The sequence below is a fragment of the Peromyscus eremicus genome, chromosome 22 (assembly GCF_949786415.1).
Source record: "Peromyscus eremicus chromosome 22, PerEre_H2_v1, whole genome shotgun sequence".
NCBI lineage: Eukaryota > Metazoa > Chordata > Mammalia > Rodentia > Cricetidae > Peromyscus > Peromyscus eremicus.
Genome location: NC_081437.1, coordinates 22,397,592 through 22,419,312, shown reverse-complemented (window position 1 = coordinate 22,419,312; position 21,721 = coordinate 22,397,592). Strand labels below are relative to the sequence as shown.

The 21,721-nt window shown below is 43.4% G+C and overlaps 2 protein-coding genes across 3 annotated transcripts in view; one reads left to right on the top strand and one right to left on the bottom strand.

Annotated features, from left to right (window-relative positions):
- Babam2 (BRISC and BRCA1 A complex member 2) overlaps positions 1-21,721 on the top strand; it is a 469,435-nt gene that overhangs the window by 58,284 nt on the left and 389,430 nt on the right. The gene's annotated exons all lie outside the window — the stretch shown is intronic.
- The window catches only part of Rbks (ribokinase), an 85,776-nt gene that overhangs the window by 50,984 nt on the left and 13,071 nt on the right, over positions 1-21,721 (bottom strand). For both annotated transcript variants that reach the window (XM_059248527.1, XM_059248526.1), the window contains exons 2-4: positions 10,229-10,361; positions 2,212-2,275; positions 1,030-1,092 (exon numbers count right to left, since the gene is read on the bottom strand). In XM_059248527.1, the coding sequence (XP_059104510.1) occupies positions 1,030-1,092; positions 2,212-2,275; positions 10,229-10,361 (260 nt within the window). The remainder of the gene's footprint in view (positions 1-1,029; positions 1,093-2,211; positions 2,276-10,228; positions 10,362-21,721) is intronic.

Below are 21,721 nucleotides of genomic sequence, written 5' to 3'. Positions count from 1 at the left end.
ATGGATAAGGGAGAACCACTGTATAAATCAAAGACATTGTAACAGACCCAACACAGCCCACAATGTACTAGGTTCTATCCTGCATACCCCAGCGATGCTTGGTTTTTCCAAATATTGACCTAAATTTAAAATAAAAAACTCAATGTAGGTATTTTTACACTTAGAACAGTTGGTAGATTATGAAATCTCAACTTGAAAGTCGTTACTGTTTTTTGTTTTTGTTGTTTGTTTGTTTGAGACAGGGTCTCACTATGTAGCTCTGGCTGGCCTTGAACTCACAGAGCTCAGCCACCATGCCCAGCTATAGTTACCGTGGTGGTTTTTTTTTTTTTTTTTTGAGACAGGGTTTCTCTGTGTAGCTTTGGCGCCTTTCCTGGAACTCGCTCTGTAGCCCAGGCTGGCCTCAAACTCACGGAGATCCACCTGGCTCCGCCTCCTGAGTGCTGGGATTAAAGGCGTGCGCCACCACCGCCTGGCAGTTACCGTTTTTAAAGATAAATGTTTTAACTATGGTAAAGCCTTATGGTTGAACTGTGTACACTGACTTTTGAGGTTTGATTGCGGCTTAAAGAGTAGACAATTGAATATTAACGATAAGTTAAAAGCAATTACTTGCTGCCATTTGCTCAGCAAATAATCTATAAATATGATTCATCCAACTTTGTTTGAAACCATTTACATTTATTTACTTAGTAGAAATGACAGGGAAGCACTCGGCTGTTTGGAGATACACACAGCAGTTCCGAGCTCCCGTGAAGGGTAAAGGGGCCATGACAGGATACAGATCGTATTTGGAAGCATCTTCATATATGCTTCATATATATTAGATGGAGTCTTTTCAAATGACCAAGGCGGGGAATATAATTTAAGGGAAATGTTTTTATTTGGATCGGAAGAGCCACACCTCAGGTCACGAAGCGGTGGGCGTGGGAAGAGGCCAGAAGGACCAGAGTACAATCATTGCTTTCCCTCTCGTTCTGGAAATGAGCTGTCTGCTTCAGGCATGACCCTGGCATGTGCTGCACGTACCTTCATCGTCGACAATTATAGAAGCAGCTCCTGTGGCAGCATCTCTGGTCTGATATGTAAATTCTACAAGAAAAAGAAATCCACAATCACGAAATCCAGCCTGGCATGGATAATTTATCTGAACAATTTCAATGTGACACTAATTCTTGGAAACACTTTTTAACCTTTAACCATCTGGAATGAGTTTAAAAAAAATAAGTAATTAGTGCTAATTTATACCCATCACCTATACAATGAGGAAACCCGGCATCTTTACAGTTAGTGAAAACTTTCCTTTGCATTAGCAACGACCCATCAAACTACCCACACTTACTGCTCCTTAGAATTATTCACAGTTGTATACATATGCATTTTTTAGAACAACATATTTCTTTTCTTCGCTGTAAAAAAACATGACAGACTTGAGATAAAAAACAAAAGGTTAAACATCTAAAACGAACTTGTTTGATTTTTCTTTCTTTTAACAAGCGTTGTATTTCATCACGAACTGTGGTCTGGCATGGACACACATGTTCGTCAGGCAGTCTCGGACAGCAGCAGAGAGCTCTGAACCCGAGTAGAAGACCTGCATTCTAGTCCTGGCTACAGCCCCGACTGGCTGTGTGCTCTCGGAAAAAGCCCAGAGCCTCGCTGGCCTTTGGTTTTTCTTCTGTGATGGCCTTCAGCTATGTCGTTCAGTGACTTCTCTTAAAACATCCTTTATTGAATATAGCACCTGTTTTTCCTTGTCACCTGCCTCACGGCCATTGAATGAAGATCTGTAAGCTCCTAGGATTTCATTCCCATCTGGAGTAATGTACTTGAAAGAATTAAATGAAGAGGTGCATAAGACCTCTCTGGCATCAGGGGAGGACCTAATAATTATACTTAACTTTTAGTTTTCCCCATAACAGGATCACAGAAGAAAGTTATAAGTAATAAGCCAGGTGTGGTGGCACATGTCTGTAATCTTTGCACTCAGGAGGTTGAGGCAGGAGGATTGCCTTGAGTTTGAGGTCAGTATAGGCTACAAAGTGAATACCAGGGCAGGGCATACCAAGGTTATATAGCAAGACCCTTTCTCAAAAAAGTAAAAACAAACCAAAATGAAGTAAAATCCCTAAAGAAAGTTATAAACATGGGACTGGAGAGATAGCTCAGAGATTAAGCAAGTTATTAACTTTAAAAAAGATGAAATTTTACCTGTAGAAATATGATTTTGTTTTAAGTTTTCTATGTAATCATTGCCAAAAGAATCTTTGCCAACCTGTACCAAAGAAATGATGAGCATTAGATCTTTTACATTTAGTAAAATGTTATAATGTAGATTTTATAATAGTTAGCATTTTAAAAGGGCATATCTGCATGGTACTTCATAAGCACTAGCTAATTAATCTTAATGTAAGATGCTCGACTTGATTTCAGCCCAAAGGACGTTCTGTTCTGTAACCTGTTTTACTTACATCTCATCTAACTCATGAAACATGTATGTCTGTGTACCACCTGTGTGCCTGGTGCCTGAGGAGACCAGAAGAAGGCTTCTGATCTCTTGGGATAGGAGTTACAAATGGCGGCCCTGTGGGTGTGGAGACTTGAACTTGGGTCCTCTGAGCGAGCATCCGTCTGACAGCTGAGCATCTCTCTGGCCCAGAATCAGTTTATTGAAGGCAAAATTGCACAGGAGTTGCATACACAATTCAGGCAATGCTGTGTTTTTTTGTTTTGTTTTGTTTTTTGAAATTTGTCCTTCATAATTCTTCACCTCCAAGCCTTGTGGGCATCCACCATTCATTTATATTTCTGGACTTACTTTTACAAAGGTTAAGATCTCATGCTAATGTGCATGGGAAAAGCCCACAGGGCCTCAATCCTACACAAAGAACTACAGGCAACCATTGAGAATGGGAGAAGTAGTCTTTCCCAGGGAAGAGCACACCAATTGGTTATCCAATACCAAATGGTCAGCCCTGAAAACATGTCCACACAGGGGACAGTATACAAACTGAGCAGATTGTATTTATGAATTTATGAACATATACACACACACGTATGTAACAATGAAAAAAAGGCCATGAATTCCAAAGAGATCAAGGAAGGGTTTATGGGAAGGTTTAGAGAGAGGAAAGGGAATATAACTATATTATAATCTCAACAAATTAAAGAAATAGTTAAAATAAGCTTGCCATCTCTGCATGGAGGAGCAAGCTGAGCACTCTGCAGGAGGAAGGGGAGAGTCAAGGACTTCCTGGGTTACCTACTGAGACCTGCCTGCCCCCTTCCCCCTCCAGTGTTACAAGAAGCATACACTTCCTCATCCTTTCTGTTTGTTTCTGGCTCAAACGGAAGTTATTAGGAATTGTTAAGAAGTCACAGTAGAACCTTAGAAAAGGGTTTTGTTTATTTCTTGTGACTGAGGACTAAATGAATGTACCCTGAAAATCACAGTGAGTAATACAGATGGAATCCTCACACAGGAGCCAGTTAGAAAATACTGATGGGCCTAATAAAGACTATCACAAAGGAATATCAGGAGGCTTCTGTTTCCCACTCACACTTTGGCCATCAAATTGACAAGAAAAATTTAAATGTAAGCATCTTGGCCAGGAGGCAAATGGTGCATATGGGAGTCAGAGAACTTGGAGTCTTGCTTCAGTTCTGCCATTATCAAGCTAATTAAAATTCTTTGCATTTTGCCTCAAATTGTTCCATCTGAGCCAGGCTGGAGGGTGGAACTGGTGTGAGTTCTCTCTGGCAGGCAGGAAACCAATGGTTCTCAACAGTGGCTGCACATTAACATATCCCAAGAACATTAAACATCATCTTGGATGCTCTGGTCACACTCACAGTTAAACCCCACTCTGCGGGTGGAGCTGTATGGGGAGGTGACTGCATGAAGTGTGTGGTCCAGGCAGAAGACCGCTGGATTTCAGGATGAAAGGGCTGGCAGAGTATTGTAAAGCCTGTGTGTGTTGAAGAGATGAAAATGAGAGGGGGAGACGAGAGCACAGTCCCGGGCATGCTCTGTAGGTAGTGTTGCTACATGACCACATATGCATTGTCCAGTAGCCAAGCAAGAGGCTTAATCATCCCTTATGTCCTATGTAATCCGTGTGCCGTGTGGTTGCGTATCTGCGTGCAGCGAGATCACACAATCTATGCCCATGCATGGCGGAGCTATGTGAGCCCATATGCGCATGTGTGTATGGGATCCATAAAAAGCGGGTCACAGACTCCTCCCCTTTTTTCTTCCCCTCTCTCCCTGCACAATCTCCATACGTCTAAGCACATTGCCCTCTGTCCTTTCTCTTAATAAACTCTTAGAGTAGGTTTTGTTGTGCCTTGTGGCTTTTCTCACACAGTAAACAGTGCTGCTTAATGAATAACATTGTGCCACATAAAACTAACAGGTAGATCAGTTGGGTGGAGATGGGGAAGCATGGCCTGCAGAGTGTGTTAGGTCACCAGGCTGGACCCAACCTTGGGATGAAGATATAGTCGAGCAGCAGAGATTTCTCTGGTTTGTGTTCGCTGAAGCCTGCTCAGGTAGAAGTCCTGCAGGTCTGCCCCTTTGTCTTTTTATTTCTATCTCTCTAAAATTCACATTTGGCCAAAATAATTAGATTTCATTTTTGGAGTTGTGAGTTGAAAGTCATTACTAACTTGACCTCATCACTTGACTGTGTTAGCACACAATGTGTGTACAATATGCTCCTGTTTATTTCCATGCCTTCACTGAGAACTTAGGAGTTCGTTCATCTCTCCCCCACCTACTCAAACTGTACCTGTTTTTCAAGCACCAACTTAGTCTACCTTCCTTCTTTGGGCTCTCATCAATCCTCTCATTTCTGGAACTCCTACACAGCATTCCTGATCACTGTCATAATTCAATGCCATCTTACACCGTTTGCAACTCCATATTTGTCCACAGGGGCTCCCCGAAACTTGGGAGATGCTAGCTCGAAATATAGTGGCCCTTCCCAAAGTCCTGCACATGGAAGGTGTCCCATCAGTGTCACATCATCGAAGTTACCCTCCAGTTCATTTTCTTGGACTTATCTCATTCCTGAAGGGATGTGACCGTGGGCACAGGAGTATTCTGTTGTGGCTGCAGACAAGGCTGTGTGCTGACAAGGCTTTGCCTCTAACAGGTCTCCTGTCTTGAAGGCACTATTCTTGCAATTGCACATATTCGGAGGAAGTCTCTGTGCAGCCTGTTCCAGCTGAAAGGAGGCAGTCAAGGGCAGCTTCAACAAATTTAAGCCAGGACAATTCACAGACCTCACGATCTTGCATAGAAAGGGTCTTCTGGTTATGAAGGTGTCCTCATACACTGCTGTTCAAGCTCTCTTACATGAGGCCCCCTGCTTACTGTTTTCCTTGTTTACACACAGTGTGGATCAACAATTTGTAAAACACAAAAACAATGTGATAAGGGCAAAAAAGGTATCGTAAGATACAAAGCCTCACTTATTATTGCTGTTAAATCCAGTGGCTGTTAAAAAAAAAATCTAGCTTACGTTGCTATAAATCATTCTGTTTACTTCTGGTTTCTGTACTGTCTAGACCAGGGGCAGACTGAGCACAGCACTGGCCTGAGGAGCAGGCTTTTGAGTCACACTGTCCTAACCTACTGTGCGTGCCCTTTGTCACTGGACTTCCAGCCTGACCTTCCTGAAGGGAACCAGGTGTTGCCCGCATTAGAAGGGAGACAGTTTTACATTTGTAGGAAGCAAAGGCATACTAATTCTTCAGATCACCCTAGTATGCTGGTTCCTGGCTTGGTCACTGGCATCCATGTCTGCTCCTGGTTTCCTTATCTGCATAGCAAGCGGCTGTGGGCTCACACTGGGCCCCTGCATCCTGAGCTCTCTAATTAACATGGTTCTTGTTGTCCATGTGTGATGTTTCTTCTTCCTCTTCCTTTGTGTGCATATATGTGTTTGGGTGTGTGTGAGGGTACAAACATGTATGCGTGTTCATGCTTTGTGTGTGTGTGTGTGTGTGTGTGTGTATGTGAAGGCCAGATGTCAACTTTAGGTGTCTTCCCTTTGGGACACTATCCATGTTGTTTGAGAGAGTGTCTTTTACTGGCCTGGAACTCTCCAGTTTGGCTGGGCTGGCTGGCTAGTGAGCCCCACGGCTCTTTCTGTCTTGGCCTTGGCCTCTCCAGTGCTGGGACTGTACATGAAAATGCCTGTTTTTTTTTTTTTTTGTTTTGTTTTTGTTTTTTTTTGGTTTTTCGAGACAGGGTTTCTCTGTGTAGCTTTGTGCCTTTCCTGGAACTCGCTTTGGAGACCAGGCTGGCCTCGAACTCACAGAGATCTGCCTGCCTCTGCCTCCCGAGTGCTGGGATTAAAGGCGTGTGCCACCACCGCCCTGTTTGTTTTTTGTTTTTAATAAACACGGGCTCTATGTATTGAGATCAGATCCTCATGCTTGTCACATTTTACCACGTCTCATCTCCTGCTGTTTTTTGAGTCAGGGTCTCAGTACGCAGGCTAGGGCAGGCTGGTTCTTCTGTATTAGCCTCCAGAGTGCTGGGACTACAGGCATTCGCCAGTGTTTGATGCTTAGAAAGAACTTCTTACCTTTAAACACTTGACTTCAATGGAATAGAAGTAGAGGAAACATTTACACAAACCAGGCAAAGTCTATGAGAGAGCTCCCAGCAGGCTCTTTGCCTTGGGATTTTTCATTTTCAAAAACACCATCTCCAGTTATCACTGGACTTTAGCATTTAGCACATGACTCAGCTGAATACCAAATCCATGATTCTTAACTGCTTAGAGCACCTCATTATCTGCTTGTCACTCTATAAATACTGATGTAACTCTTGCTTAATGTCTTTGTCACAATTATCTTAACAAATAATTCTCCTTCCTGGTTTTCCCTGTGCCACCAACCTTCCCAGCAGAGCCTGGCATCTAATGTATTGTAGCGCAGTAGTCCATAAATTAACGTTGTTTAGAGAATGGCAGGGGATTCTCTACCAGTTTTTCTTTTGCTCCATCTGTTCATTTTTATCTTGATTAATGTAATGATTTGGGTTTTGATTTGGAACTTATCATCTTTCAAAAACTGCTAGAAAACAAGTGTGCGAATTTGCCTAACAAAAATATACTGCAAGCTGCATGTGCGGGTGCACACCTGTAACCCCAGCTTTAGAGAGGCAAAGGCAGGAAGAATTAAGGGCTTTCTATATCATACAACAAGTTCAAGGCCAGCTTGGGCTATGTGAAACTCTGTTTTACATAGCCAAAAAGGAAAAACGACGCAACACAATACTGCACAATGGAAAACTATAATGGATAATGGATAGCTTTCCCTATAAAAGTCTATTCATACCAGTACTTGGGAGGCAGAAGCAGATGGATCTCTGAGAGTTCGAGTCCAGCCTGGTCTACAGAGTGAGTTCTACAGAGAGGACAGTCAGGGCTACACAGAGAAACCCTGTCTTAAAAGACCACCCCCCCCAAAAAAAAAACAAACAAAAAAAGAATTCTAAGAGGTACATACCTACGATCCCAGTAGTCAGGGGACTGAGGCAGGAGGATTATGATTTGGAGGCTAATATGGGCTACACAGAGAAACCCTTTATTAATTAATTAATAAAAAAGGCTTCATGCTGGGGTGAAGTTCAGAGGCAGAAGGCATTCTTTGTGTTTGTAAGACACATTCCTCCCCAACATCAAAAAATAAAGCTAAGTGAGTAAATAAATAAATAAAACAAGAAGACTAAGAATATCGCAGTTTTCTTAATTTTTTTTAAAACATACTTTCTTTTTTTTTTTTAATTTTACTTTTATATGCACTGGTGTTTGACCTGCATGTCTTTGTGAGGAGGTTGGATGCCCTGGGACTGGAGTTACAGACAGTTATGAGCTATGTAGATGCTGGGAATTGAACTCGGGTCCTCTTGAAGAGCAGCCAATGCTCTTAACCACTAAGCCATCTCTCCAGCCCCCTTAATTTAAGCCTTTAAATAAACCCCTGCCTTAGGGTCCCAAGGCACAAAAGTAAAATTGTCCTGGATGGGATCTGCTTAAACCCATTTTCTTATGTTTCACTGTGTAAACACCTAGACTGAATTGTGTGGAGCAGACATGGATGACTAAAAAGAGCACAGAAGATGATCCAGAAGCGCTCGGGTGCTGGCACGAGCCCCTGCACACAGAGCAGAGTGAGACAGACAGCCTCTGCCTCAACCACCCCCCAGCTGTAGCACAGCTCCCTGCCTGCTCCTCTGGCTTCTCGCACCGTTTCAGGGTTCACGTCCCAAGTTCAGTCCCACAACTCCAAGATTTCTATTTTGTTTTTCTATCCTTGCCTCCAATTCTACAGACCTAAATAAAAGCAATCTCAAGATCTTAGGGTGGGACGAGGTCAGGGCACATGCAGTCTAGACTTCAGTGGCCACATGAATAGTATCCAGAAAGCTCCCAAGAGGGGAGGTGCTCCATGTCTTACACTCCAGGCCCAGAAAACACCCCTTTTCCCAGGACGGCCACTTTGGATGCCTAGCTTCCCATACCAATTCTATGTCCAGCTTTTTCCAGCCCGGAAATCATATGTCCTTCCCAGTTCCTAAGCCCCCTTTTGGGAGCATCACTGGGTCATTACCTAGGTCTCCTCTCTAATCAAGCATGGGATAAGTCAGGTGTGAAGTTTTTGTCGGCCTTCTTTCAGAGTGCCATCATTTCTAGAATATAATTATTTCCTGATTATCTATATTACTGTTTTAAATCCTTAGGGACCAATCTTAACAACAGAAGCGTTCTTATTTGGAATTTTGTGTTTCCTGTGATGTTTCTGACCAGATAGCCATGAGAATGATATGCTGGTCATAAATCAGAAATGAAGCCAGAGTTCATTAGCAGATGAAGTGATAATTGTATAGCTTGCACATCACTTAAATCTCCCACGGAGAGGAGAGTGACATGTGAAAGTGGAAATGACATTTCTGCAGGGTTTTTTTTTTAAAATCTACATAGTTCACAAGATAGCTTTTCTAAGGTTTGTGCGTGTGTGTGTGTGTGCGCGCGCGCGCTTGCGCGCGCTTTTCTTATCATTAAAACCCAGCTTTCCCTGTACTTAAACTCACATAATTTCATCATCTTCTAATAGCAATGTTACCACCTTCAAATGACATGAAAGATCTAAAATTTGAAACTCTTGACAGCCAAATACAATTCTTTTCAAATTATTTCAGTAGGATTCCTGACTGTTACATACCCTTTCTCTGTATGACTGAAAACAGAAGTATGTAAGGTATTTATTACGTGCGGTCATTAAAACCCACATTCCACCGCCATTATGATATGGCGGTAGAGGATGGCTTAGTGAGGAGGGACTGACTATGTTTCCAAGAGCAATGCGTTGCTACAGAGATGCCTGTTGACTACAGAATGACTCAGGCCGTTTAGAAGGTGGACTGTCAACACCCAGGGCACAGGTTAACTCCTCTCACGTTGCACGCTCTGGTTATAAGCTCACTGTATTCAGGGGAGGCAGCACCAAGTCATTTGAGGACTGCCACTTTCCAGAGGAAAGCATCAGAAAGTCCAGTCACTCTTATTTAGATTTGTTATGACCAAACTTTCAAAAGAATTAAAAACCGGTACTCCAACAAGCGCATGTGTGTGCAAGCATGGCCATGGGCTAGCCTGAGACAGTCAGAAAGTAGAGGCAGTCCAGGAGTCTATCAGTGCACTCACGGGTGGATAAGTGATGGTCTGTCCATACAATGGGGTACTAGTTGGCCATTATACAGGATGTAATACTGATACTTGCTACGAAATGGAGAAACCTCAAAACAACAAAAGAAGCCAGAAGCAAAAGTCATATATTACACAGCCCATTTATGTAAAGTATCCAAAATACAGACAGAATGTAGTTTGTTGGTTCCAGGGTTCCAGGTGGAGGAGGGAATGGGTGGAAACCATTCGGACAGGAGGTTTTCCTTTGGGATGATGATGTCCTGTAAGTGGCTAGTACTGGTAGTTGCAAAACACTAGAGATTACTATGTATTACAGAACTTCATTATTTCTTTAGACAGGGCCTCCCTATGTAATTACCCTTCAGCTTCATGAGCAGCTGGTACCACGGGCCCGCACCGCTATCCCCAGTGAAGAGTTCATTTGGGATAACGGTGAAGGATAACAGAAATGATGAGCTTGAACCAGCCCTCCCCGGGGCCCCTCCTCTACGTTTCACACTTACCTTGCAGACTATGGACGTCTTTGCTCCAAGTCGAGCAGCTTGGACACACTGGTTGGCACCTTTTCCTCCAAAGCCAATGAAAAACTTATGTCCGTGGATGGTTTCTCCAGTTTTCGGCAAGCGAGGAGTAAGACTATTATAATTTAAAGAGAGGAAAACAAAGCATGTTGGTAACTGGAATCAGTGTACATGCTTTAGAAGCCCGGAAAGGTTATCCAATGAGCTTCTGATGACTCTTAAGCAAACCGAACTGCCAGGAAGATGGACGGTCTTTCCTCTCAGTTCGCATTGTAACAGACAGAGCCCATCTCTTGGAGAGAATTCCTCTCTTCTCCATAGCCACCGCTGTGGCCGCACTGCACATGGCAGCTGGTGTCTGTACTGCATTGGGATTATTCCTGGGATAGTTCCCTGGCCCACCCCAGAGCGTTATTCACAGTGGGACTCAGGGGGGGGGGGGAATAGGAAAGTGTATGGGCTTCTCGGGCACTTTAAGCAGGAGGTCCATCTTGATTCTAGTGAGTGCTCAAGTATAGGACCTAAGAGGAAGAGGGAGGCAACAACTCCTTGTCCCTAAACAATCCTATTTTTATACTTGAGGGTGGGGTGGGAGCAGACTTGGATTGTCTGTCCTGCATACCATGCCGTTTCATGCATGATGTCAAAAAGAACACATACTTAAAACAATGTAGCCTGAAGGACCAAGTTTAGGCTTTAACTTTTATTATGGTACATATCAATGATATAGTAGACCCCCCCCTTATCCTATTCACTCATCACTCAGATTCAATTATCATCAGCTCCTAGCTGATCCCCATAACCAAGAAGCTAAACATGATCTTCATCATAACCTAGAAGCTTAACATGATCTTCACTATAACCAAGAAGCTAAGTACCATATTCACCATAATCAAGAAGCTAAGCCCAGTCTTCACCATAACCACGGAGCCAAACTCAGTATTCACCATAACCAAGAAGCTACGCCCAGTATTCACCATAACTAAGAAGCTAAGCATGATCTTCATTCACCATAATGGTATGGCCAGTGGTGACAGACAGTATTTTCTGAGGCAAACATTACATATTTGTTCCAGGTAAATATTTTCATGACTTTAAAGGTAAGATGTGAGGAAACAACATTTCTGAAGGATGGAGAGAAATGACTGATTTCCAAACGGGAGGCGTTTCAAACATAGGGACAAGCAAAGTGAGATCTGGCTGCCTGGCCACAGAGAAGGGGCCAAGGATGGCGGATGGGACCAAAGAAGTGAAATCCACTTTCTATGGGAAGGAAAGGCCGAGTAAGCTCACACTGGAAAGTCAGCTGGGAATCTATGCTGGTTTAGGAGGTCATAGGTTTGCATTCGTTAATAGGCTGTGATATGTCTGAAATGAGCACCGTATTATATAGAATAGAGTGACAGAACAATGCCAATTCCTCCAGGCCACTAACAGCTTGTTTGCAGTGGGATGACAAGAACTACTGCCAGAATGCACAATTGTTTCAATAAAGACCAAGATCAACCCGTGAGTCTCTCTACGTGCTTCTAAAACCAGCAATACATTGTCGAGACTCTTCCATTCTCCAGCCCCGAACTGTCAAATATGGCTGAGATGCAAGAGACTCACCAATAATTTGAAAACATCCCACTCCTCCTCTTTTCGATGCTATTTTTATCTAGGCTCCTACGTGCATTTATAGTACTGATGAAAAAAAATATACATCTAAAAGGTTCACTTTTGAAAAAGGTACTCAATCAAGAGAAAAATGGTTTTAATGTAATGTTATTATCCTGTCAGTTAATTTAGCAGTGACAGCGAGGATGAGATTTTGATTTGCATCAGAAATCTGAAACATTTTAGGATTCTGTTATGAGCAGCAGCGGTGAGTAATCCGTGTGACGGAGTGATGATGTGAATTCTTGGCTTGTTGACTCTCCTACAAACGACTCTTGTAAAACCTTAAAAAGAAGAATATCTAACCTGGTTAAAACAGGTATAATAACTTCATTAACAAGACTATGGCTTCGAGAAATGTAGGACTTCCGCTCTATTTATACTTAGATCTGGGTCAGGGGTCACTGCTTTGAATCAAGTGTCCCCTTTGCTATCAGGTGTGGGCAATCATTAGACCTATACTGCCAGGTTACTATGGGATATGTATGTATGGGGGGTGTGAAACCACGGCAGCATGCATGTGCACTTGATGTGGGAGCAGATGGCTTGATTTAGAATAATTTCTTTAAAAAACATTAACCTTTGCTTTCATGTGCATCCCTGTTTTGCCTGTATGTCTGTCTGTGCACCATGTCCATGCAGGGCCTGTGAAGGCCAGAAGAGGCAGCAGATCCCCTGGGACTGGAGTTACAGACAGTCGTGAGCTGTCATGAGGGTGCTGGGAATTGAACCGCAGTCCTCTGGAAGAGCAACCAGTACTCTTAACCGCTGAAACATCTCTCCAGCCCCCTTGGAGTCATCTCTAAACAAACAAGATTAACACAAGGCAGTAGATATTAGCAAGTGTGGAATTAATTCATCAATCATTGAAACTTCATGTCTTCCGTGTTTTCCTGGTTTTTTTTCTTCCTTCTCCATCTTCCCAATCCCCTTGGTGCCTTCGATCTCCACCTGTTAGTGTTCCCTGCACAGGGATGGAGAACAGCTCTGCTGTGTTCTCCACTGAACCCCAAGTGCCTGCCACTTAACAGAGGGGTAAGAGATGCTTACTTTGTCTCTTAGCATCCATTTTTGCTTCTGAATTGGGAAGGTGAAGGTGCTAATTATGGGATGGAAGAGGAAACCAGCAGCCATGGCTACACAACCATCTGACAACAACTCCATGTTCTGCCATGTCCTGCCCACTACACTCCAAATTTTAGGGGGATTCTTTTCTTTCTCTTTCCCCACTCCCCCCACCCCTTTTAAGACAGTCTCCCTTAGCCAGGCTGGCTTTGAACTCACTCTGTGGCTGAGGCTGGCCTTGAACTCCTGGGCTTCCTGCCTCTATCTCCCAAGTGCTAGAGTCACAGGCATGTGCCTCCATGCCTGGCTTAGAATTTTTCTTTCTTCTTTCTCCTCTCCTCTCCTTTTTTAAAAGATTTACTTTCACTTTTAAAATTTATGTGTGTATATTCTGGTGCCCTCAGAGGCCAGAAGAGGCTGTCAGATCCCCCAGAGCTGGAGTTACAGGTGGTTGTGAGCCGCCAGATGTGGGTGTCGGGACTGACTCCGGCCCTCTGAAAGGGCCATCTCTTCGGCCTCCATAAGTCCTCTTCTCTAAGCAAGAATTGTAACAATAGAACACACAATTGCTTACTCATTCACGCAACAATTCAGTAAGTGTTGATTTAGTGTTTCCTGATGTACTTTCTATAGGGCAGTATCATCTTGCTGACGAGGGGATAAAGTCGAGCCTGAAACAAGTGATAAATGAGTAACAGATCAAGGATCACATGATCCGATTTCTATCTTTTACAAAGGTTGGAGATGTAGCTCAGTGGGAGAGCACTTTCCTAGCATGTGTGAGGCCCTGGGTTCAATCCCTAGAACTTACAGAGAAAAGGGTATGTATGCAGGTATGCACTGCTTAATGGCAAGTGTCCATTCTGGGCAATGAGTAGTTTTGCTGTTTGTCAAATACCAGCGTATACTAACCAAGATGGCTGTGCCACTGGGTGCTGGAGCATCTTATGAGCCTATCATCACATACACAGTCCATGGTGGACAGCAACAGCTTCATGGACTATGTGGTTGTTTAGGCTGCACATGGTGGGGTGGGGGGCACAGAAAATGAGCTTATGGCATGCACCCACAGAGAAGGGTGGGGAGCAGACATTTCACCTTCTACTGGTTTCTGTTTTCAGTACAGGTTTGAGCACAAGGCCTCACACGGGCTAGGCCAGTGTTCTTCCAGATTCATCCTCAGTAGTCTGAGCTTGTGCATTCTTCAGGTAGTCCTTGAGTTCTCCTGCTTTCACTGCTTAAGTAGCTGGGGCTATAGGCTGTACTATCAGGCCTGGCCTTCACATCTTATGTTTAGATACTTACTGACCTAAGTGTATACAGCAAGACTCTATTACTGGCTTATGGCACACCACTTGGCACTACTTCAGATTCATTTGTCTTCCTGCCTTGTTTTCCAGCTTCCTGTTCTTTGTGGCCAGCAACTGGCTTCTTGCAGATCCAGACTAATGGCGCCTTGCCTGGCGCTGCGTTATCTTCCTCCCGAGAGCTTCTCCATGTCTTTGCTATGATCCTTCAGGACAGCCCAGGGAGGTCGGAGGACTACTTGTGGGAGTCAGTTCTCTCTTTCCAGTATGTGGGTCCCGAGGATTGAATCCGGGGAGTCGGGGTTGGCAGCCGCACCTTCCCTCATGAGCTATTTCCCACCCACCATGATCTTCGCATGGGCTCTGTCTTCCTGCTGTGACTTCTCTTGCCCTGCCCTTGCTTCCTCCATTGAGGGGGACCCTGCAGGTGTCCAGGCAGGGAAGCAAACTGCAAAGAAGCAAGAATGAAAACTCGGTTCGGATTGACTTCAGCAACCTGGATAAGACTCGGGGAGTCTGATGCCTGCCAAGCGGTTCACTGCCAGCATGCTGAAAATACAGTACGATTTGGGAAAAGGTTTTTAGGCCACAATCATTCCAATCGAGGTGTACAATAAATCTTAAGGTATGACTGCTTAGAAACTCCTTACAAAGTACATGTAACCATGAGAGTGGGTTCTACAGCTAAAAGGCCTAGAATTTAATGTGATCTCTGACTGAGATAGCATAGAGGTCAGCAGGTCATAAAATACATGTGACATTCTCCTAAGGATGGGCTCTATTAACTGGGAGCGAAGGATAACAGTCTAGGGAGGGAAGAGTCTGGATAAACATCTTGGGTGAGGTCTGTCTCTACAGCACACAGTGGGTGAGGTCTGTGTCTACAGCACATAGTGGGTGAGGTCTGTGTCTATAGCACACAGTGGGTGAGGTCTGCCTCTACAGCACACAGTGGGTGAGGTCTGCCTCTACAGTACACAGTGGGTGAGGTCTGTCTACAGCACACAGTGGGTGAGGTCTGTCTCTACAGCACACAGTGGGTGAGGTCTGTCTCTACAGCACACAGTGGGTGAGGTCTGCCTCTACAGCACACAGTGGGTGAGGTCTGTCTCTACAGCACACAGTGGGTGAGGTCTGCCTCTACAGCACACAGTGGGTGAGGTCTGCCTCTACAGCACACAGTGGGTGAGGTCTGCCTCTACAGCACACAGTGGGTGAGGTCTGTCTACAGCACACAGTGGGTGAGGTCTGTCTCTACAGCACACAGTGGGTGAGGTCTGTCTCTACAGCACACAGTGGGTGAGGTCTGCCTCTACAGCACACAGTGGGTGAGGTCTGCCTCTACAGTACACAGTGGGTGAGGTCTGTCTACAGCACACAGTGGGTGAGGTCTGTCTCTACAGCACACAGTGGGTGAGGTCTGTCTCTACAGCACACAGTGGGTGAGGTCTGCCTCTACAGCACACAGTGGGTGAGGTCTGTCTCTACAGCACACAGTGGGTGAAGTCTGCCTCTACAGCACACAGTGGGTGAGGTCTGTCTCTATAGCACAAGGTGGGTGAGGAGGTCACCAGGTTGTTAACAATATCCACTCCCAGCCTTCTGGCCAGGAAACAGGTAATTCCTCCTATGAGGAGAGGTCCTATGAGGATTAACATTCCTGGTTCCCTAGTGCTCTATGGGCACAAGGACCTTTGTACCCCCTACCTTCCCCCCATCATATTGCTTAATGGAGTATGGGTTTTTTCTTTTAGACAGGGTTTCTCTGTGTAGTCCTGGCTGTCCTGGAACTCACTCTGTAGACCAGGCTGGCCTTGAACTCACAGAGATCTGCCTCCTGAGTGCTAGGATTAAAGGCGTGCACCACCACCAGCTGGCTGAGCATGTGTTCTTAAACGTTTGTTTGGTTCTCTGCTCCTGTTTAATCTAGGATAAGAGTTTGCTGTGTAAAGAGACTGAGGAGAAACTGGGGCGTTAGTTACAAACAGAAGTACTCCTGAACATAAATCCTACTTTACTTTAAACTAGGCTTCCCTGACTTTACCCCTCACTCATCAGGAAGTGATGCTCAAGTTAAAGAAAGTACCCGCAGACGGCGCCATCCCCTGGACACAGGATGTCTCCACTGACTTTTTCTTGTGATAGAACCGCTGCTTTCTGAAAGCTGCAGGGAAGCTGGTGTGATGGGGAGGGGATAATTCATCATGGGAGGGAAGATCTGGCTCATGGATGGGCAGATCCGGAAGCTGAGAAAGGGTGAGCTGCAGCACGCAGCTGGCCTTCTCCTTCTCCTTTTCTCTTTTTAGTGTAGTGGAGGAGAGTTTGCTTAGCACGAGCGAGCGAGGCCCTAGATTCAACCCTCAATACTGCAAACATCCCCCCCCCCCCCCCCAGAGCTGAGGACCGAACCCAGGGCCTTGCTCTTGAGCGCTCTACCACTGAGCTAAATCCCCAATCCCTCCTTTTCTCTTTTTAGTCTGGGCCCCCAGCCCATGGGACAGTGTAGTCTATATTCAGGGCGGGTCTACTTCCTTCAGTCAATTAGTGCTTCCTGGAAACACCCTCACAAATGCACCCAAAGGTGCGTTATACCAATGCCCCAGGCTCTTCTTAACCCGGTCAAGTTGGCAATGAAGATCAACCTTCACAGAAGCATTACATGGCTTCCCCTTACTTCAAACACAAGGCTTAGCAAAATGCCAAAGACAGACAAATTAAAATGCTCAGAGTGGGGGCGGTGAGAGAGAGTGTGTGTGTGTGTGGGGGGTGGGGTGGGGAGAAGACCAAGGAAAAGAGAAACAAGGTTGCTATCATTTAAAAGTTAAAACAGTATAAACTTTTGATTGAAAACCCAACAGACAAAACCGTGCCTAAGACATATTTAAACCGAGAACAAATTCATGGCTTGCAAAATGCTGCCGTTTTGAATTGGACCGAAAGGAACACCCTACCCATGCTCACAGACAGCCCTGCAGCCGTCCCGTCCCCGCCATGAGAAGCCGCGTGGTTAGATACGGTGTTTGAAGCAGGAGGCCTGACCCACTTACTGATTTCATTATCTTGACAGCTCTCCCCTCTTTGAACCAGCTTCTGCTCTTGCAAAACAGTTTAATAATACTTGTCAACTCCTGAAATGCCAGGGTTTTCTGCTCAGAGTGAATTCACTGACAGGTGTTACCAGAACAACCTATCAATTGCTTTTAACTTCTTGACAATGAGGCGGCTGTTACAGGTTCTCAAGAGATGATTTCAACCACAGGAAGGGATGACCCGGTGATAGGAAGATTGCAAGTCTTCCAACCAAAGAAGTCACACTAATACCTGCTTTGGCAAAAATCAAGAAACATGTTGTTTTTTGGCTTTTGCACTGGCCCTTCCTTCTGGTTGCAAGCTTTTGGCATATAACATGCTTCTATGATAAGAGACTGTATATTAGTTAATACCTAATTAAAATTCATACTAATTATTCCTGCTGCCTGTATTTTTCAACCATTTCTGTTCTGCTCAGCATTTGTGTATGTCACATTTAAAAGGTTAAGTGTAATTTCAAAATCAAGTTGTCACTTGCAAAAACATGAGTGAACTTAGAGGGCATTGTGTTAAGTGAAATAAGCCAGGAATAGAGCGATAAATATCACGTGATCTCATTTATTTGTGGAGCCTAAAAAAGTTGAACTCATAGAAGTAGAGTGGAAAGGAAGTTAGCAGAGGCCAGGGGGGCTAGGTAGAAGAGGGAAATGGCTACAAAGTTTCAACTAGATAGCAGGAATAACTGCCAGGAGTCCATGCATAACACGGTGATGACAGTGGAAAGTAATATACTGTATACTCTAAAATAAATGTTGAATATTCTTCACCACAAAACAATAAACATTTGAGGTGATAACTACAAAATGAACACATGTATTGAAATATTACACTATAATGCACAAATATATATATTTGTTAATAATTTAACAATCAAATTAATAAAATGTATTTCTTTCTCTGTAAAACGATCTTAATCTACTAATTAAAATTGCATTCTGCCAGGCATGGTGGTGCATGCCTTTAATCTCAACACTCAGAAGGCAGGGGCAGGTGGATCTCTGTGAGTTTGAGGCCAGCATGGTCTACATAGTGAGTTCCAGGACAGCCAGGGCTACATAGAGAGATGCTGTTGTCTCATTCCCCCCAAAAACAATAACAACAAAATGCATTCTTTCTAATCTAAACTTGCAGACATATATATGATTATTAAAGGAATAAAACATCAATTATGCTCTAAGAGGTTAACTGCTTTTGACAAGGGTCTGTCTAACCTTTATCTTTTCCAAACTAAGATGTCATTTTGTCTTAAGATGTAGGTAGGTGGGAGTGCAAACTTGTACAACCACTGTGGAAATCAGTATGGCGGTTTCTCAGAAAATTGGGAATTGATCTACCTCAAGACCCAGCAATACCACTCTTGGACATATACCCAAGGAATGCTCAATCATACCACAAAGATACATGTTCAACTATGTTCATAGCAGCATTATTTGTAATAGCCAGAACTTGGAAACAACCTAGATGCCCGTCAACTGAAGAATGGATTAAGAAAATGTGGTACATATACACAATGGAGTACTACTCAGCAGAGAAAAATGATGACAGCATGAAATTTGCAGGCAAATGGATGGAACTAGAAAATATCATCCTGAGTGAAGTAACCCAGACTCAGAAGGACAAACATGGTATGTACTCACTCATAAGTGGATACTAAATATAAAACAAAGGACAATCAGACTGTAACCCACAGATCCAGGGAGGCTACCTAGCAGGGAGGACCCTAGGATGACTGTGGCTTATAATAAGTTTTGGTTTTACCCAATCACTGGGCAAGCTTTAGTGAAACACTTCACTATTAGGGTAAGAATTTGTACAGTATCAAGCTGATGAAAGAATATGCTGTCTGTACTTTCAGGAGGGGAGGCTAAAATCTTTTTAGATTATGGATTAGCCTATAGAAAAATGTCTGCCGTAAATCAAACAGTGAAGGGGAAGATGAATAGGAATCTCACTTACACAATTTAAGTAAAACATAGCTCTCTGAACAGATGAAGATAGGTTTCTTCTATATCCCAGAATCTAATCAATATTTATATGTATAGTTCAGCTATCATTTGGCTTAAAAGGGCTTAGTGGGAAATGTTATCATTTTTACTATTTTCTACAGAGAAAATATTTTCCAGTTTCAAATAACCCTGGACTTTTGAATTATAACCTGTTTTTCTTTCTTTCTTTCTTTCTTTTTTTTTGAGACAGGGTTTCTCTGTGTAGCTTTGCACCTTTCCTGGAACTTGCTTTGGGAGACCAGGCTGGCCTTGAACTCACAGAGATCTGCCTGCCTTTGCCTCCCAGTGCTGGGATTAAAGGTGTGAGCCACCACCACCTGGCTATAACCTGTTTTTATGTCCAAGCTATCTGTGTATTATTTCTCCTGCAGTTGTACATAAAATGGTTTTACATTAAAAAAGGTCAAATACTATAGAATTGTATTACATAAAATATATAGAATATACAATTTCATAGAGACAGAAAGATTAGACGTTATCTTAAGATGGAGAAGAAATATAGAGCAATGATTTCCTAAGTATAGAATCTCTGTTTTGTGCGATGGAAAAGCCCCACAGACAGACAGTAGTATCAGGACATAATATCATGAATGTAATAAATCAATAAATTAATGTAATTAATGAATATCATAGTTATTGAATGAATACTGCAAATATGATCAATGAATACCACAAATGTAATTAATATCATGAGTGTAATTAATGAATATCATGAGTATAATTAAAAAAAACGGAGATCATAATGCTTGAAAAAAAAAAGATGTAGGTAGCTACCCTCAAGTTCAGAGTAGATAAAGTCCAGGCAGAGGTGGTCACTTTTAGTATCATGTACTGGACCTCAATCTATTTATTTGGTTATATGTGGAAAAAGCTAGATGCAGAAAGATAATAAAGATGCTGTCTTAGTTTGAGTTTTTTACTGCTGTGAAGAGACACCATGACTGCAGTGACTCTTATCAAGAAAATATTTAATTGAGGGAGCTGGCTTACAGTTTGAGAAATTCAGTCCATTAGCATCATGACAGGGAGCATGGCGGCATGCAGGCAGATGTGGGGCTGGAGCTGAGGGTGCTACATCTTGCAGGCAACAGGAAGTCAACCGACAGTCATACTGAGGGAAGCTTGAGCAAAAGAGACCTCAAAGCCCGTCTCCACACTGGCACACTTTGGGACGCAAAGAGAAAGGCACTATTAGGAGGTGTGGCCTTGTTGGACCTTTGGGGGCCATCTTCTTTCAAACCCCCACAGATGAGTACAGGTGTTATGGTATTCTCCCAGATCATCCCCTGACAAACCTTATTTCATTCACAAGTCTCTGGTCACATGTTAACCTCCTCATGTTACCTTACAATTGGATGGGCGTGGTAGCCCATCATACCTTAAAATCTGTGATCACACTGCCTCCTTTGTCCAATTATAATTTTTATTAAGTATTATCCATCCTGTCAAGAAACAGTACATTTCTGGATCAGATGTCTTCTTTACATTTTTCTTTTTATATTTTTGAGACAGGGCCTCACTATGTAGCCTTGTTTGACCAGGAACGCACTGTGTAGATCAAGCTGGCCTTGAACTTGCAAAAATCCTCCTGTATCTGTTTCCTGAGTGCTGACTGGGATTACAGATGTGTGCTATGATGACAGTCCCAGAGATATTTGGACATGGTGGCCCTCCCTTACTCATGGGGAATAAGTTTGTTTTCTTAAAGACTTACTTTTACTTTTAATTATGTGTATGTGCGTGTGCCTGTGTGTGGCCACATGAGTGCCGGTGCCCACAGAGGCCAGAGGATTTTGGATTGCCCTAGAGCTAGAGTTACAGAAGGTTGTAAGCCGTCTAAGATGGGTGCTGGGCACTGAACACAGGTCACCTGTAAGGGCAGTATTCCCTCTTAACCACTGAGCCATCTCTAGAAGTAAGTCCTAATACACCCCTACACCACTGGATATATGCATCCATGAATAGTACCGGGCTTAACACACACATACTATGCTTTTCCTATAAGGGTTACCTATAGTAATGTGTGATTTATAAATTAGGCACAGTGAGAGACTAACAATTAACAATGCTGAAATAGGAGGATCATAACAAAATTCTGCAATAAAATTGTCCATTACCACCACTTTTGCATTTTGGTGCATAAAGGTTAGCTGAACACAAGTACTTTTAGTCAGTTTGCTAAACAAGAATGATACTAAATGATTAGTGGACACGTGATGTAGATATAATGAATATGATGGTCAAAGGAGTGACTCATATATATATATGTATGAATATGAATACTTTCTTTAATGTTTATTTTTTTGTTGAGCTGAGGACCAAACCCAGGGCCTTGTGCTTGCTAGGCA